The 18,379-nt window shown below is 41.8% G+C and overlaps 2 protein-coding genes across 5 annotated transcripts in view; one reads left to right on the top strand and one right to left on the bottom strand.

Annotated features, from left to right (window-relative positions):
• nalcn (sodium leak channel, non-selective) overlaps nt 1-206 on the bottom strand; it is a 79,909-nt gene extending 79,703 nt beyond the window's left edge. For all 4 annotated transcript variants that reach the window (XM_028991883.1, XM_028991884.1, XM_028991885.1 and 1 more), the window contains exon 1: nt 4-206. The gene's annotated coding sequence lies outside the window, so the exon portion shown is untranslated. The remainder of the gene's footprint in view (nt 1-3) is intronic.
• A 1,490-nt stretch (nt 207-1,696) lies between these two features.
• itgbl1 (integrin, beta-like 1) overlaps nt 1,697-18,379 on the top strand; it is a 43,633-nt gene continuing 26,950 nt past the window's right edge. Inside the window, 7 exon segments of the mRNA XM_028991888.1 lie at nt 1,697-1,719; nt 1,721-1,817; nt 1,819-1,910; nt 4,141-4,343; nt 15,368-15,514; nt 16,751-16,873; nt 18,021-18,161. Of these exon segments, the coding sequence (XP_028847721.1) occupies nt 1,697-1,719; nt 1,721-1,817; nt 1,819-1,910; nt 4,141-4,343; nt 15,368-15,514; nt 16,751-16,873; nt 18,021-18,161 (826 nt within the window).

Below are 18,379 nucleotides of genomic sequence, written 5' to 3'. Positions count from 1 at the left end.
CACGTGTGATCTCGGCGCAGTCCGGTTACCGCTGTCCGTTCGCGGCCATGGCGTGAGGCGGCTCTGCCGGTGCTTGTTGCGGAGCTGCGACTCGAGGCGCAGCGGCGGCGGCGGCGGCGGATGCAGCGGCTGCGCGCGTCCCCCCAGCAAGCAGCGCGCACGGGTTCGCCGGGAGCAGGAAGCGCAGGCCCCGCAGTCCTCCTACACGCAACATTCATCGCCAAATAAACGACGATGCTACGTTACACTGCATTATAGCGTGTGATGCGTTTGGGAAATATGCATACGTGCATGCATAATGCATCCATATCTACCTACGTACCCACCTAACAATATATAATCAAAATGTCCATGCACAGAAAGCACAACAATCATGCAAAATAAGCGAAAATCCTTAAATTGGTCACGTGACCAAAGATTATATGTGAGGTCGAAGATGTAACAGTTGCAAGGGTTTCTTTTGGCTACATAAGCTGGTTTCAAAAGTCACGTGGCGGTGGAGAATAATCACATGTGTACTTTACCTTGACTGTCCCTTTAAAAGTTTTGTTTGAATATATTCAAGGTTCAAGACTGAAGATTCAAGATTGGTTTATTGGTTTATTACAACAGTATATACAGTATAGCGTGTATTGAAATAATGTTTCACACAGAACCCCCATAGTGCATAATATATATATATACACACACACACACACACACACACACACACACTAAACTAATCTATACTAACTAAAAACTAAATCTTAAAATAAGATGAAGACAAACATGCCAAAAGAGCAGAGATGTGCAAAATGAGTTGGGATGTGGAACATTATTACCCATAATATTATCCACATGATTTTACAGTTTAGAGATAAAGCACAAAAACAAGACCAAAACACACCATGTTAAGCATGATCAGATATTATGATATGATACAGGCCAAAAGTTTGGACACACCTTCTCATTCAATGTGTTTTTTTTTTTTTTTCATGACCATTTACATTGGTAGATTCTCACAGAAGGCATCAAATCTATGAATGAAAACATTTGGATGGCCTGATACTTAACAAAAAGTGGAGACCTGGCCTCCACAGTCACCGGACCTGAACCCAATCCAGATGGTTTGGGGTGAGCTGGACCAACAAGTGCTCAACACCTCTGGGAACTCCTTCAAGACTGTTGGAAAACCATTTCAGGTGACGACCTCTTGAAGCTCATCGAGAGAATGCCAAGAGTGTGCAAAGCAGTAATCAGAGCAAAGGGTGGCTAATTTGATGAAACTAGAATATAAAACATTTTTTCAACTATTTTACCTTTTTTTTGTTAAGTACATAACTCCACATGTGTTCATTCATAGTTTTGATGCCTTCAGTGAGAATCTACCAATGTAAATGGTCATAAAAATAAAGAAAACACATTGAATTGAGAAGGTGTGTCCAAACTTTTGGCCCGTACTGTATATTGTTGGCCCTATGCCAGTGCAAAGCATGGAGTTAAATGCTGTATTTATTCTGTCTTTCAATAGACAAATATCCATATTTTTAAAAAAGGTTATTTACACAGAGGCGTTGGGTAAAAATCCATAATAAACCCTGCAGCCAACTGTTTCTAATTATGTGTTGTGAGAGGGACTCAACTTTCCATCCAGGCTGGTTACCCCTGTTCCCCTCCTGCCCCGGCACCTAGAGACAAAAGTAAGCAAAGGCACGGCATGGAGAGCACTACTGGCCTGGGACGGGGCTGCTCTTAGCCAGCCCGCTCCCCTCTCCCCCTGTATGGGAAAAGCCGAAATTCCTGACGGCATTTCACTCCAGGTCTCTTTGGGCTTTAATCATGCACGCGGAGGCTCTGGTGAACTCCGTCGTGGTTCCTCTGCTGCTGATTCTGCTCTCAGCCGTTGAGGAAAGTGTACTGCAGTCACGGAGGTGAGTTGTTGTGTTGTTTGCTTTTCTCATCAGCTTTGAAACGTCTTTTCTTTTTCTCGCACTGCTAATGCTGCCGGGATCTGCTGACAGACTCAGAAATATCGGAGTGCAGAGCTGCTTTTGCAGGCAGAGCCTTCTGGTGTGTCAGTGAACTGTTTGTGCTCTTGAACATTGGAAAGCATGATTTTGCGCTTCCGTTTGTATTCCCATCAGGCCAGAGTTTACTTTTTTTTTTTAAACCGGAATGTGAAACCTCAAAGTGATCAAATGTTATGTTTGCAAAAGTCTGGACTAGACTCGGCGAGCCTGACAGTATCTGCCTGTTCCTTTTTCATATGGTCTGCGTTAGGTTTAAACACCATTCGCAGGTCATTCGTCTTCATCCTGAACTCACAGATGCCACATTCGTAGATTGATTACGGGAAGCTGGGCTCCGCTTTTGGCCTGTGAGGAGGGTAACCGTGTACCACACGATGCGGGTGGTAGTAGCCTAGTGCGTAACACACTCGCCTATGAACCAGAAGACCCGGGTTCGAATCCCACTTACTACCATTGTGTCCCTGAGCAAGACACTTAACCCTAAATTGCTCCAGGGAGACTGTCCCTGTAATACTGATTGTAAGTCGCTCTGGATAAGGGCGTCTGATAAATGCTGATAAATGCAGACGATGCAGTACATAAAGTAGCATTAAGCACAGCAATCTTGGTAATTTGAGATGGCAGCATGCTCATACACTGTTGATAAGCTGATAGACATACTGTTAAAGTTCATATTCGGCTCTACTTAACAGATAAAATGACACAGTGAATATATGTTTTACCATGTCCGCTAACAAACCAATCTTGCAGATAGATCAATCAAGCAGTCAAGCGCACCGATGGTGGAATTGTCAATCGGACACTCACAAAAACATTCCTTATAATATATGCCCAGCTTAGGGGCAGTGGTGGCACCGTCCCCACACACTGCTCCCTGGGCGTCTGTCATGGCTGCCCAAGGGTGATGGTTAAAAGCAGAGGACACATTTCATTGTGTCACCTTGTGCTGTGCTGCAGTGTATCACAGTGACAATCACTTCACTTCACTTCTTGTATATAGGGACACTATGGAAGAGTAATTGAACCTATAACAGCCTACCACACATTTATTTTGGCTTTATGTGAATTAACATTTGAAATGCCTTTGATGTTCTAAACCGCATTAGACTGTCAACACGTTGCATGCTTCATGCCTTTAGAAATGTTCTACAAAAAGCAATTAGCCACTCAGCATTCACTTGTGCCTAACAATACCCTTTTGTAAATCACTGTGACCCCTTGACCCCTCATGGTATACTGCTTCCCTGTTACCTGTCAATAAAGTTGCCGACCATTCCTTTCCACTTCAATACTTTAATCAGCTCGTACAGGTAGGAGCTTCTGAACACTGTCTGACTCACTTCCGTAATTTGTAGAGAGATACCAGAGCATCACCTCAAAATACCCGAGATTTTTCCCCCCAGCTAATCCCACTGTGGGTGGCGACATGACACGTTGGCATCATGTCATGTTATACAGTCATATTTCTATGACTGTTCTGTCTGCTATTAAAGGCAGTATGTTTGTCAATTTCTGAGAACTTACAAGAGAATGTCTCCACCGTCCATAATCTTATCACTTTGATTAAAAGATTAGAAATAGTTCATTGTGCAATTTCCCAGTAATAAAGGCCATGGTCTGTAGCAATGACTCACTAGATTGTCTAGATGAAGGGGGGAGATTCTTCTTTTTTCTCCCTTTCTTTTCTTTTCCATTATTTCCAATTTTTCTTGAACAAATGAAACATCATCAAATTAACCAGTCATTAGCAAAGTGAAGGAACTAAAAACGGAGTTTGATATTGTGCCTAAAACAGCATTGTAATGGTGTGAGAAATGACCTACGGACCCTATTAATATGTGAGTCACATGACAGGCAGAGAAAAAAAGGACGAAAGAGAGATTTATTGCCTGAACGACAGTCTGGTTGTCATTAGGGTGCTCTTTCAAGTAACCATGTACCTTTAAAAAACTTTTTTTTTGCAGTTGGCAGCCATTTTTCAACAACAGCTTTTCTCCATGTGACAGGTCTTGATTCGGGCTATACAGTAAATTTTTTTAAGGATTCCGCTACCAAAAAAAAAACAAAAATTCGCATTAGGAACACAGTGTGCTGGAGTAAGCCCGGAGTAAGAGTGCCGTGCCTTTCTCAGGCAGGTGGGTGGAGGGTGCAAGCTCTCCACTGAAGCATCGCAGAGACGCTGCAAGACTCCAGATGGCCTGATCTGCAGCGGGAGGGGGGACTGTGTCTGTGGAGCATGCATATGTCAAGTCACCGACCCGGGAAAATACTACGGGCCTCGGTGTGAGTGCCACGACTGGGTCTGTCCAACATATGATGGGAAAACCTGCTCTGGTAAGTGTTCCTGCAGACCCCTCCATAACGCTGGGCGCGCGCACACACTGAATACACACATGTATGCAGCGTCTAGAGCCACCATCACACCTCCACCTTATCATCTAACATCAAGACCTCCAACCAGGTGTCTGATGAATAGGGTCCATTTTTCAGACGCACAGCCCTTGTCCGGCTTTTGTCACTGCCTTTGATGTTACACCTTTCTTTGTGTCATTAGTTGCAAGGCGCTCATTTGAATTTCACAATGATTTCATTCAGCCGAGCACAGCCACTTTCAAAGAGCTCTCCCGGTGCTCCGGCGCTTGCAAATCGTGGCTTCGAGAGCAGGCTGCCAATCGCTGCTTCAAAGGTGTCCGCTTTCCCTGAAAACGCTGCGTCCTTGGGTAAGATTTGGTTGGATGGCGGGACTTAATGCTTTGGTCAGGGTCGTGGTAATTGCCCTCAAATGCACGCGAGGGCACAAAAATTGATTAGTGAACTCTTAGCACGAATGCACGCTTGTGAAGTCACTGTTGGAAGAAACTGTATTTTTCATCTCGAAATTGTATGCACTCACACTACTCCGCCTGAATGCGTAATGTAGTGAATGCATAATGTCATATTAATTTTTCTAACACCTATCTCAAGACTTCACAAAACTAAGCAAAAAGATTTGATTTGATAAGAGTTTCTTACCTCTCAGTGTAGAGCTCAATTTCAGCCTCATCGTTAGCTTGTATAATCAGATTTCTAGTTTTATTAGACAATTAGAAAAATTCCTCCATCAAGGTGCCAAAGAACTTCTCTGACTTTAAAGTAATGTACATACTAATAAAATTTGAATGAAATGAAAAGTGAACAGGCATTTCTGATAAAATATATTTTAAATTATTCATTTAAATTGATTTCATTCATTCAAATGGATTTCATTGATGTAAATTCTAAAATTCAAAATTAAATTTTGATTTTTTATTTTTTTTATTTTTGCGACAATTGCACATTTGTGGCAGGAATGCAAGATCTTATTAACGTCTAGACTCTAATTCCACCTGTAATTATAATTTGGTTAAATTAAATCCATGTCACTGTGGGATATAATGTCCTATTAACGTCTACACTCTAATTTCACTAGTAAATATAATTTGGTTAAATGATTTCCTCTTTACAGAATAAGCAGGGCCACGAGTGTAGAATGGTTGAATTCACTGATGGAATCACATGAAAAATGGATGCTGGGCCTGCTTTGTGATTGGTTCTCTCCTGTGTGCACTCCTGTGTCACTTCCATGTATTCATATGCATATTAATGTTGGGTTATTATACAATTATACACTATGCAAAGCCGTCCTTGCTTTTTTTTTCTTCCTGCTTCTACTCCTTCGATCAGTGCCTGTTTTCTGACAATCACCAGTGTTTTCTTTATTTTGAATTGGGCAACCTTGATCAATGTGCTGCAAGTCAGTATTTATTTCGATTATGAATAAAGACCTGGCCATTTTCACTATAAAAAATCAATAATTTCAAACAAAGCAAGTGTACAAACTGCTACAATAAAGACTAGTTTTGGTTTTTGACTGAACCAATTCAGCTGGAGTGTGGAATTATCTTCAGAAGGCTTTCTTCACTTCCATTTCTTTCCTATTTTATTTCCAGTTTGACTTATATTTCCTCCTTGCCTTTGAAATGCATCTAGAAAATCCAACTACACCTTAATCACTTACAACCAGTAATGGAAAAATAATGGAAAGATCTTTGAAAGAGCCAACACATCTCAATATGAATATATTTCCTGGGTTTCTCAATCACCAAGTCTAATCATCTGTGTAAATTCATGAGAGGGTGCTACCACCTTCACCCTGTGGAGAACCAGGGGATTTTCTTATTCCGGACCACATTGCAAAAAGGACGTTAAAAAAAAAAAAAGAAAAAGAAAGAAAAAACCCTAGAATTCAAAGGCTGTCACTTTCCCAAGTTCACTATTGTATACTGTGTAATTATGTGTTTCTACTGTTTTATCCACTTCTGTAAATAGCAGAACATTGACAGCGGAACCCACCCACACTGTTCCAGAGAGCATGTCTGTGTTCTTAGGGTGGGACCAGTTGTCTTCTGGGCTGCTAGATAGATTGCAGAAGCAAATTAAATCGACAAAGGCAAATTGTTCTACCCATGCAGCACGCGTTTAAAGCGATCAGCCATAACGTCATGTTGAGTTGGAGACATGTGGTGTCTGTTGCCAAGCCTTCAGCAGCAGAGCATCCTAAAACGTTGAAGGTGGACCAAAAAATTATCTTTCATAATCGCATCATTAGTTCAAACAAGATTATTAGCAAACTTCTCCAGTAATTAAGAATCTTTAATAAACAGTGTCCAGCTTTACAGACATGTGGGGGACACTGAGCAAATGCATCTAGTTTACAGCTTTTATCACATGTGACATCAAACCCCATCATCAGCTTCATCATCAAACTTTGAACCAGGTCTAAACACACCCTCCCAGAGCACAAACATCTTTCCACCCCTCTATTTGCACCCATTATGATGAGGTCCATGATTCCTTTTGGTTCCACCCTCAGTTTTGATCATCAGTCCAGCGTAAACTGTAATGGATGTGTGTGGATGGGTGAGGGATTTATTTGTGGAGGCAGGCTTGCGAGCCAGTGAAGAGCTCATTAGTGAGTAGAAGGGCTGAGAGTGGGTCTCCTTACCCTCCTTCTGCCTCCCCTACTCACTGACTATGGGGTTTCACTCGCTCCCACATTGTCTGCAAATGAAGGCACATCTGCAGTCCGCTTTTATTTACGCATCCATTTTTGTCCATTAAGGCTGTTTAAGACCTCATAAGAATCCATTGGATATTATACATGCGTTCTTTCAAGCAGATGGTGCCTATTAGGTAGCTGGAGCTGAATAATGCAATTCTAGTCTTATTTGCATGGTAAAGTGGAAATCATTTTTTGAGTGAAGATTATGTTATAGAAGAGCAGGAATGTTCAACCAATGCCATTCAATATTTTCTGCTGGTTTTCTGTAGATGAACCTTGGAGGTAAATGGTTGGTCTGCAGAGGCTTTTCTGTTTTTATTATTTTGTGCTGTTGGCTGTGTTTTCACGTGTTTCCCTCAGACAACAGATTTCAATTTCCTTTTGGCTGCAGAGACTGGGTTTGGCAGAATCTTCACCATACGTCATTTATCCTAATAGAAAGGTCATGATACATTATGTATCAGTAAATCTACATAAAAAATGCTGTTAGTAATTCATTCGCCACAGTTTATGATGTAAAGGTGATGATATAACAGCCTACCACACAACTGTGTCTATAACATTAGAGCAAGGAAGGAAATGAACTCATGACAATGGAGTCAGTGTGCAACCTTTGTATTCAGTGCAACCCTTGAAGTACCTTGGTATGACTAAATAAATAAATAGATAAAACATAGATAAATGGTAGTTCAAATAGGGTATTAACATCAGAGGTTTACTTCTGATGGAAGGCACAGCATGAGTTCAAGCACTGCTGCACATTCATGTCAACATTAACTTTGTTTGGACAGATTGCAGTTAATCTAATATTTTATATAAAACGCTTATTTTAGCGGCACTTTCTGCCTTGTAGAGATCTTGTCTTTAGATGGACTGTACAAGTGTGCCAATCTTTTTACAAAATGAATTACACAATTTTTCTTAAAAAATGATTAATTGCACTTTTTATTATTATACACATACATTTGCTTGCACAAATTATATGTAATTTCAGGTCTCTTGGATTTAACAATTAATGATTATCAGCCATTTAAGTGTACCTGTAGAAAATGAGGATTTAAATGTTAAGGAAATTCAACCTGTAAATAGTGTGTTTAGCTTTAAATGCAACAGACAATTAATATCTCATGATCAGGAAATTTCAGAATCAAAGATTCAGAATCAAATCTGTAAATCCTGCCCAGTGGTGGCCTAGCGGTTAAGGAAGCGGCCCCGTAATCAGAAGGTTGCCGGTTCGAATCCCGATCTGCCAAGGTGCCACTGAGGTGTCACTGAGCAAAGCACCGTCCCCACACACTTCTCCCCGGGCGCCTGTCATGGCTGCCCACTGCTCACTCAGGGTGATGGGTTAAATGCAGAGGACAAATTTCACTGTGTGCACCGTGTGCTGTGCTGCTGTGTATCACATGTGACAATCACTTCACTTTTAACTTTAACTTTTCAGCAGTATTCAGCACAATTCAGAATATTATAAGAAACATAAAGCTCAACCTGTTATTTAGTTAATCTGTAATCCAAAGGTCCTATGTCAATGACAGAATGAGAGACCATCCCAAGCCTTATACACCCCACATAAAACTAATTCTAAAACAACCTGGACAGAATATAAAACAGGGGGAAATAGGACCCTGGGAACAAAGTAATGACTCCTTTCATTTCTCCGCCGTGAAGTTTATTGCGTCGAAGATGCGTCGAACGCCGCATGTTTGTGTGCCGGTGTTTTGGGCTCATATTTTCAGAAAGCATGTCGGTGGTAATTACTGCAGATGTAGAGCACGCTTTCAAAGAGAGTCGCCCCCGGGTCTCCTACAGGGCACCTACTAAGTGCTGCCTCTGTGAAGGTGAACTCCCTTCAGCAGCTGTCAGCCATCTGTGTGAGCTTCACCTGTTATTCTACCCAACCCCTGCTCTTTCATCTGCACCAGCCTCACTTTCGGCTTCCAAGATTTTGAAGAAAAGAGAAAAAAAAAAGATGAAAAGAAAGACATGGTTTTAATTCCCCGCAGATCTTGTCCAGTACATTTGTACTGCGTCGCATAATCGTCCAACTCATAATATGCCTTACTTTCCTTTTCTTTCCCCTCCTTGCACACTCATGGAAGCAGAGCTCAACGTGGCACTTTTCTCCCCTCCTCTCTCAGGGTTCTTCTGTTTATAAATGGGTCACACAAAGTCCCAGCCTCTCCTTCGCGCTCTGTCTACACCCCCTCCTCTCCCTGTGTCGATCTGTACCGAGTGGTTCCCCTCTGTCTCTTCTGCCTGACTGCGTCTGTCCTGGCCTACCAGTTTCAGTGAGGCGTTGCTGAGCTTAAAGGCGGCAGCTGGTTCCGAAAATGCAGGGTCCCATCGATGAGAGCATCTGTAAACATTGTTTAAACAATAGGTTGGTGAATTATGGATTGTCTGAAGGCCATTTTAGTGAGCATCGGTGTTCTCCTGCCCATTTTGTGGAAGAGGGATGGGCTGATTCTATTTAAATAAAAAAAAGAGAGAATTTATGGGCTCCAGATCTTTTATTCATGTATTCTCTATTTCACCCAGTAATCTACGGGGGTTTCCAATTTTTTAATCGTTAACTGGCAATTCTTTTTGTTTTTTTGTCACTGACTGGAGATGTGTGATCAGCTTTTACTTTGCTTTATATCGGAGATTATATAACACATAATGTAATTCCACTGCTAATGTGAGATTAGTAATGCTTTAGCGATGACATTGTGGCCAGATTATGCAGCACGCAAAGGGCAAAGTCACAAAGTGCCAAAGTGCCTGCTGGGAATGGCCTATCACGATTCCTGTAGTGTTCTGACACAATAATGATCGCTGGGCCTTTTTAGAAACAGCAATATGTTCTGTTTTTTGGCACAAGGTCCAGTTTTACAACATTGGTACGACAAAAGGTGATTTTTGTGTGGAACCGTAACAGATTCTGGGCTATGTTGTTTTTGAATGTCATGAAAGAGGTGATGATCTATCTGTGTGTGATCTATCTTTGGTTTAATGGCTGATATATGTAAAGTAGTAACAGTTTTTTTTAGCTTTTGTAGTTTTGTGTACCTTTTGGAGCAGTTTTGAAAATGTGGCAATCTGGCAACACTTATGAATATCAATTATCCCTGTTGGCTCCTCTTTTTTTCCCTTAATTTATAAAAGCAACATTTAAGTCCATATTCTGGGTGAAAAAAAAATGACACACCAACAAAATGGCTGAGTGGGTGGTTAGCTCATCCTGTCCTAGACAGACAACCATCAAGCAGTTCTTACTTGATATGAATCTATTTATCTTAGTAAATCTGTACATTTCTAGCGAAATGTGCTTGAATTCTTCCAAATGACCCACAAATTGTCCATCATTAGCTTGCATTTGTACGCACCAATGGCATGGAAAAATAAACGATTAGAAATCAATGGAGTCTCCTCAAACTGGATATCGGACTCCGCCCATAATCCTCCCGACTGAAATTGTGCTGAATTGACAGGTGAGATTTGACTCACAGCAATTAAGAGTCCCTGGTTGGCACAGGCACTGGGCTCTGCTGTTTGTCCCCAGCCGAAGCTGCGGGGATTATTACCCCACACAGGTGTCCGCCACCTCCTTCACGCAGAACAGGACACACACTGCAACCATTTCACGCCTGGCATCACCAAATAAAGGAATAACACAGAGAGAGTAATTGCCTATTTGAACTGGCCTTGTTTTATATATAGCAGGAAGCTAAATAAGCTGAATGGAAAGTAAATGTCATCATTAAAATTTAAAAGTGCTTCACCAGGCAGCTGTTACTTCATAGGCAGCCAATTTCCCCTGTTTTAGTCATGATAGAGAAATAAAAAAAAAGCTTGATATAGCAAATAGAATAAAAAAACACAACTGTACTAGAAATATCTGAAATGTGTTTTAATTTGCAGTAAAATGTAATGGAACATGCCGAAAATCTTTTTTTTTCTTTCTTTCTCCTGCTGGTTTACAGTGCAGAGTAATTTGGTTTCCTTCATGTGTAGATAATCAAATCTGTCTATTCTTCAGAGGCGTGCATGCAATAATTGCCATGTTGAATTCACAGGCAGTTTCCCATCTGAAATGTACTGAAGTTTGTATATAATTTGCAGGCCTCTATTGGGGTGGATTCAGTTCAATTCTTCGTAATCCATAAAGCAGTCTTTTCAGCAATAAAGCTTGTAATAAATATTTGGACTTTTTTTGCAGAATATGTATGCCATGTGCTTATTGCAATTTAGATGCAATATGGTGATTACATTAGTTTGAATTAATTTGAATGGCTCTGAATCAAATCAGCAGCCAATTTTCCTTCCAGATATTCCATTCTCCTAATGCTCCATGAAAGAAGTTAGCTTTCACCCTCTGCCACACTTAATTCATCCATCTGTTTCCAGATCCTGACACAAAATAAACGGTACACTGAAACAAAGAATTCATTGGATTTACAGTACTTAATTGAATAATGGACATTGGTTCCACATGATTCATTTGATTTAGGCTGTTAGTTCAGCTTGATTACAAATGATTTTATTAAATTCATCAAAAGTAATTTGCCATTAAATTCAAATTAAGCACATTATTCTTATGGTCAAATAATTTTCTTTTAACTGATTGATTAATTGATTGTGTCTTGTTAAAATATTAAGTCAAATCCATGTGATTCATGGATTCACGTTAACTTAAAAAGGGAAATTGAAAGTGAAAAGTGAAAGTGAAGTGATTGTCATTGTGATACACTGCAGCACAGCACACGGTGCCACAACAAAATGTGTCCTCTGCTTTTAACCATCACCCTTGGTGAGCAGTGGGCAGCCATGACAGGCGCCCGGGGAGCAGTGTGTGGGGACGGTGCTTTGCTCAGTGGCATTGGCGGATCGGGAATCGAACCTCAACCTTCCGATTACAGGGCAGCTTCCTTAACCTGTAGGCCTAGACTGCCTGGCACATGGCATCATGAATGTTCCCACCAAAAAGTTTCTCTTGTTTTCTTTTGTGACTTGGAATTTATTTGTTCTTCTAAACATAACAGTTGTTATCATTAGAGGCATCTTTCGGGGTCCTGTAGATTGTGATCAACTCATCAGACAGGAGCATTTAAGGACAACTCCAGCCACCAGAGGAGGGTAGAGAAGAGGGTTTGGGAGTGTTGGAGATAAGCTAGAGAAAAGCCTGTGTTGTGTGTAAGTGTGCTCAGTGTTGTGTTAGTTGTGTAAACTGGCTTTTTTGTGTAAACTGTATAAAGTATCTCCTTTTGTGTGTGTGTGTTGTTCCTCCTGTCGGTTGTTGTTGTCTTGTACAGCACTGTAGGTTTTGGTTGGTAGTTCATGTCTCACTGTAAATAACTGCACAGTATTTCACTCCGGTCTGGTGCTTGTGTATTCTCGCCTCACACATCCCTCTCCTTTGTTGTCACATTTCCCAACCCCTAGACAGGGACGTGACAGTGCCACTGAGCAACGCACCATCCCGACTCGCTGCTCCCCGGGCTCCTTTCATGGCTGCCCACTGCTCACCAAGGGCGATGGTTAAAAGCAGGGGACACATTTCTGATTCTGACATTTTGTTGTGTGCACCGTGTGCTGTGCTGCAGTTTATCACAATGACAATCACTTCACTTTCACTTTTTTACTTTCACTTTATCTTGCTCACATGCTTAAAAAAGGAGACAGCGCAGTGTGACTTCGAAAGCATTCTTTAGTCGAAGCCGCTATTAGCAGCTGAAGTGACTCATTTCGGTTGGACGCAGCAGCTCCTAATGCATTTTCCAGCTGTTTATTGCAATTCATGTTGCCTCTAGCCCTTGCTTGCAGTAAGATCTCCAGACCAAAGTATATTTGATGTCTAGTAGGCAATACGTGGCCGATGGCACTTTCTCAAGCTCCAACTGGCATCAGTGGCTATTAAAAGTACACAGGATATCAGCATGAGTCAACAGCATTATGTATGAACTGAAAAGGACCATCTGTGGTGCATGTAGGGTTTTATCAGACAGGCTGTCTTACACCTTGTCAGGGAAATTGGTACACAGTCTAGATTTTGTACAGTTTTAACAGCCCAACCTTCTTTTGCTGATGTACAAGATACTCAAATAGTGTCGTGACAGAGGTGGGGAAAAAAGTTGGACAGCGAGGCTTGGAAAAAAAAGGAACAGATTTTATAGGGAGAACATAAAGGGAATGGTCAAAAACAAGCCACCACGCCTCACTCTGAAGACAGTCCCCTCTGGTGCAGTGGTGTGCATCTCTTTTGGGCTGCAGATCGCTGCTGCGCTCCCATCACAGGCAGACGAGTCGCCCAGTAAAGTCCTTGTGGGGAACCCCCCCCCGACTGCGTGTTGGAAAACCACTCTGCCCATCCACAGTGCAGCCTGGTTACAGTGAAGCACCAGTCGCGCAGGTGGATTTAGGGGGCGCCCAGGGGAAGCCGAGCATCACAACTAGTCTGAAATGAGCCAGTTTTTTAAGTCAGTACAACTGTTTTCAAAAGGTTTTTCTAATAATCAGTAACACTTTTGAAAAAAAGTGTTGCTGATAATTGGCCATTCAACATTTTTGTAGATATTCCATATTCATTTCCAGCTACCATAGACATTTGCAGTGAACAATGAACAATGTTAGACAGGATTATAATAGAGAATAGAGAAAAATGAAAAACCAGGAGTCTTCTGCATGTTATATTGCCAAAACTAGACATTTTCTAAACTCTTATCAGTTGAATTGAAGATAAAATGAAAATAAAGTAATAATGAGAGGCGATTGTGCCTGGATGTGTAAATATCTCAACACATTTTAAACACACTTTTTAGCACATTCAACAAAGATCTGCTACAAGCATAAAGTCACATTTTTATTTAGTTGTAATTACAAGTTTAATTGTATTTTGCATATATGATGATTCAAAGATTGTTGTAATATATTAAATAGCACTCAGCACCATATCTTAGTGAAGTAAATAAAGAAAAATAGGCCCATTCTGCAACAGTTTTAAAACCAGTGTGGAGATCCTGATGGCTCATATTCTAAAGTCAAGCTGTGGAGTTCACTGTAATTCCTGCAGTAACAACAACACAAGTCGGCATGTTTGCTGCTCCCATCCAAGATGCGTCAGCACTAAGCCCGGTGGCATAGCAAGGCTGCTGAAGACGGATGAAGGAGCCTTGAAGAGGACATCAGATCTACATAATGATGGAATATCTGTCGGAATGAGTGAAGAAGGCTCAAGACGCCCAGGCCGAATGCAAATAGACGAATTTATAATCACTTGTCATCAGAGCTGAGTTGGGTGGTGTGATGATTTCCTTTTTTTCCCCGCCTCTCTCCGAACCGTAACAGTGATAGCCATATTGAAGCAAATGCCAGAAAGGGGACGTTTTAAAATAAAGGGCATCTTGAAGGACAACGAGTGGCTAAGCGGAGGGGAGTATGGCTGCATCTTTTGAGAGAATGAAGAATGGGCACCTTTTTTTGGCTATTCTGTCACTTTGCATCATGTGTCATACTACATAATGGAGAGGTGGGGGTGAGGGTGGGGGGTGCAAGATTGCAGTAGGTGCCTTTTGATTGCATTGGATTAAGCCCTTTTCTGACTGTCAATTAAGTGTTTCATGGTGTCAGAAGCATTTAAGCGCATTAGCCTGTTTTTGGACGAGTGCAGCCTCCAGTCGGCATTCTCTGTATTTCTTGGCTCAGTCTGGGAAGCTCTTCAAAATGTGTCACGATGGCTTTAAAAAGAAATATCAACCTGATTTGAATTTTGGTTAAATTCTGAGGTATGCAAGGATCTGGTTACCAGATCTAACAGATCTAACATGGCAGTTCTAACCATGTGAGAAGATTAAAGTCCTCCACACAACCACATATAGATGTGGACCTATAAAAACAAGTCCTTGTTAGAGACTCCTTAGTCTCTACTCTGTTGAAAGGACCATTTATAAAGATCTAACTATCTAGTAGGGTGTTCCGATGATGATGGTTGAAACAATGTGCCAAAGACATTGTTCCATGGTGTTGAGTTGGGTTGAGATAGGATGACTGAATCATGTCATTTACATCAAATCGTTAAACTCACAAATTACATTGGTGTCCTGTGGATGGGGACAGTACATCATCAAGCAATCACTTTCATGGCATCATCCCATGAATTCTCCATTTGCTTCTATGTAGGATCTTGATTTCCCTCTGACAGAAATAAGCCAGTGTTAGCAGTGAAGGTTTAGAAGTTCTGGAACTGTGGCCTCTGTCTTTGGCATTCAGGATTCTGTGTGTGTGTTGTGTTCTGCAGGACATGGCACCTGTGACTGTGGGAAGTGCATATGTGATGACAACTGGTTCGGGGAGGCGTGCCAATACCAGGAAGACTGTAATCTCTCCAGCAAGAGGAGCAGGGATCTGTGTCGAAACCCACAGGGGGTGGTGTGCTCCAACGCAGGTGAGGGGGGGGGGGGGGGGGGGGGGGGGGGTGCTGGTGCTGTGCGTACGAGGCTCTGGCTTTGAAGGGTTTATCTGCCTGCTGTAGAGTGACTGTGTGTGGGCTAGTTGTCCCCTATGGGGCCGCTGCCTGCCTCAGAAGCCACCTGTGGCCCAGCTCAATGTCTCAATAATATACCTAGGGTTCAGTGTGCAAGTGATTGGCATTAGGGGTGAGGACCATTTTATTCCAGTTATAATGCATGTTGTGGTAGTAGCCTAGTGGGGTTCTTGAGTAAGTTATAATGCAGCTGCTAGAAATGGCGATATGTATAAAGTGTGCTTTGACCACTATGTTTCGCCATTCAGACAGCGACAGCTCAGATGGTCAGATCTGGAATTAGTTCTCTTATCATTTATGGCATTTATGAGACACCCTTATCCAGAGTGACTTACAATCAGTAGTTACAGGGACAGTCCCCCCCTGGAGACACTCAAGGTTAAGTGTCTTGCTCAGGGACACAGTGGTAGTAAGTGGGATTTGAACCTGGGTCTTCTGGTTTATAGACGAGTGTGTTACCCTCTAGGCTCCTACCACCCCTCTTATGTTGTGATAAGAGGAAAGGTTACCTCCCCTTTCTCATCCTTTGTCCACCAACCGTTATCCACCAACCGTTATGGCTTGAAAACGTGCGAAGCATTGCCGTTTCTCGGTGATTCGATGTAAAAATGAGCACAAATGTATTTTTTAGCTTTGCCACGCAACACGTTTTTGTGGAAAAACGAGGACAAGACGTCATGTCCGTGAGTGCCCGCTCCCTTCTAGAGGCTCCTCTCCTCCTCATCAGCACACACACCGAAACCGCACATTCTCGGGAAATCTCATTGTGGGACTGTCTCAAAGTGGCTGTAATTTCAGAAAGAGACTTCAGATACTGTATTAGGGGATCACTAAGTCCAATATAATAGCTAAATCTATTTTCACAATAGGGGACCTTTAACCCTGGGTGTCTCCAGGGGACTGTGTCTGTAACTACTGATTGTAAGACAGTCTGGATAAGGGTGTCTGATAAATGCCATGACAAATATTGTGTATGGTTAATGTGTGTGTGTGTGTTTTGGGGGGGGGGGTGTTGTTTATGTTTCATGTGTTGGCTTAGGCATGAATCTATATGCCTGTGCTGCGCCGGTGTTGGACCACGGGCGGCGTGCTGTGCCGGGATTAGTGTTCTCAGCCTCTCCTCTGTCTGCCCAACAGGCTCCTGTCACTGCGGCAGCTGCATGTGCCACAACCCCGACGGCAGAGGCCTCATCAGTGGGCGCTACTGCGAGTGCGATGACAGCGAGTGCCTGGACGAGGAGTCTGGAGAGGTGTGTGGAGGTACGCGGCACCTCACCCTCACAACAGCCCTGTGGCTGAAAACGTTCTCACACGTTTCTTTATACTCAACATGTGGTATTGGTGCTGATGTGGACCCTTTCGTTAGGGTATACTGGCAATTACAATGTTTAGCAGAAAAATGGTAAATAACATGCTTTTATAAATAATTTTACAGTTTAAGTGAACCCTCATGACACGCCAGCAATTAGCTCTTTATTATTCAGTAGCTGCGTGTTAGTCATGTAGAAGCTACATGGAGTAAATGCATAGAAGACTGACCTATAACTTGAGTTGAGTGAATTTCAGTTCTATGCTCATATGTTCATTTAATGCTGTTGAATAGAAAATAATAAACCAATTCAGCATAATTACATTTATTAAAATTTAATTATGTGTGTGTATGTGTGTGTGTGTGTGTGTGTGTGTGTGTGTGTGTGTATAGATATTTTTTTATGCACTGCCTTTTTTTAAGAGGATAGAGAAACAGTTCGGCATAAATGATGTCAGACCTTTGTAACACTGTGAATGTGCACTGAAACGCAGACATTTATGAATGTAAAACTAATTATATTGATAACACATAAGACATTTCATCTTTAGTGAAATGATTGTTTTTGTCATTGTGATATTTCTGCAATTTAACCCATCACCCTCAGTGAGGGTTAAACCCTTAGTTTATACATTTATTTTTAAGAAAGCATGCTGTACTTATTTCATTTGCATCATTATTTCGTTTTTCTTTATTCTGTACTATTGCATTATTAAATGCCATATACAACCATTTGCATTAAATGTGATTAATTGAATGATTGAATCCTTTTCTGTTTTTTATTTTGTACAGGAAAAATGCTACGACAATTTTAATTCTTTAGTTAGTGTAAAACGTAAGTGGCTCACTGACCCTCCTGAGTTCCATTGTAATTTCCTCCCATCTCAGAATCACATAAAAAGTCACAAGCCTCCATGGTAAATAAAATGAATAAGCCTCGATAGGGCCTTGCGTGCATGTACATTGCCTCTGTCTGTCATCAAAATGTCTAGCTCATGATCGCAGGAAAACACAGTCAGTTGGTATGAGACGCCGCAGCAGACAACAAGCCAGCCCTGCACACGTCCCCTTCTCTCTCTGACTGCGTTCTGCTTCCAGGCCACGGGAAGTGTTACTGTGGAAACTGTTACTGCTCGTCTGGTTGGCATGGAGATAAATGTGAATTCCAGTGCGACATCAGCCCGTGGGAGAGCAAGCGCAGATGCACATCACCAGATGGCAAGATCTGTAGCAACAGAGGTTAGTCTTGAAAAAAACAAATCACACTGTTTTAAGTATTAGACTCATCAGACACTTTGGTGTAATATTTAGTGTGAAGCTACTACAGAAAACACGGTCTAAGCAGGTAGTTTAGTGTAATGCAGGGGTTTCCTTGCGGACGCTCATTCACTGCTGTACTTCTAAATAAGGCACGTTTCCTCAATCTGGCCTTTTTTTCTGCGTAATTTTCTTTTCAC

Source organism: Denticeps clupeoides, chromosome 9, assembly GCF_900700375.1.
Source record: "Denticeps clupeoides chromosome 9, fDenClu1.1, whole genome shotgun sequence".
Taxonomy (NCBI): domain Eukaryota; kingdom Metazoa; phylum Chordata; class Actinopteri; order Clupeiformes; family Denticipitidae; genus Denticeps; species Denticeps clupeoides.
This window is presented reverse-complemented; position numbering and strand designations above follow the sequence as displayed.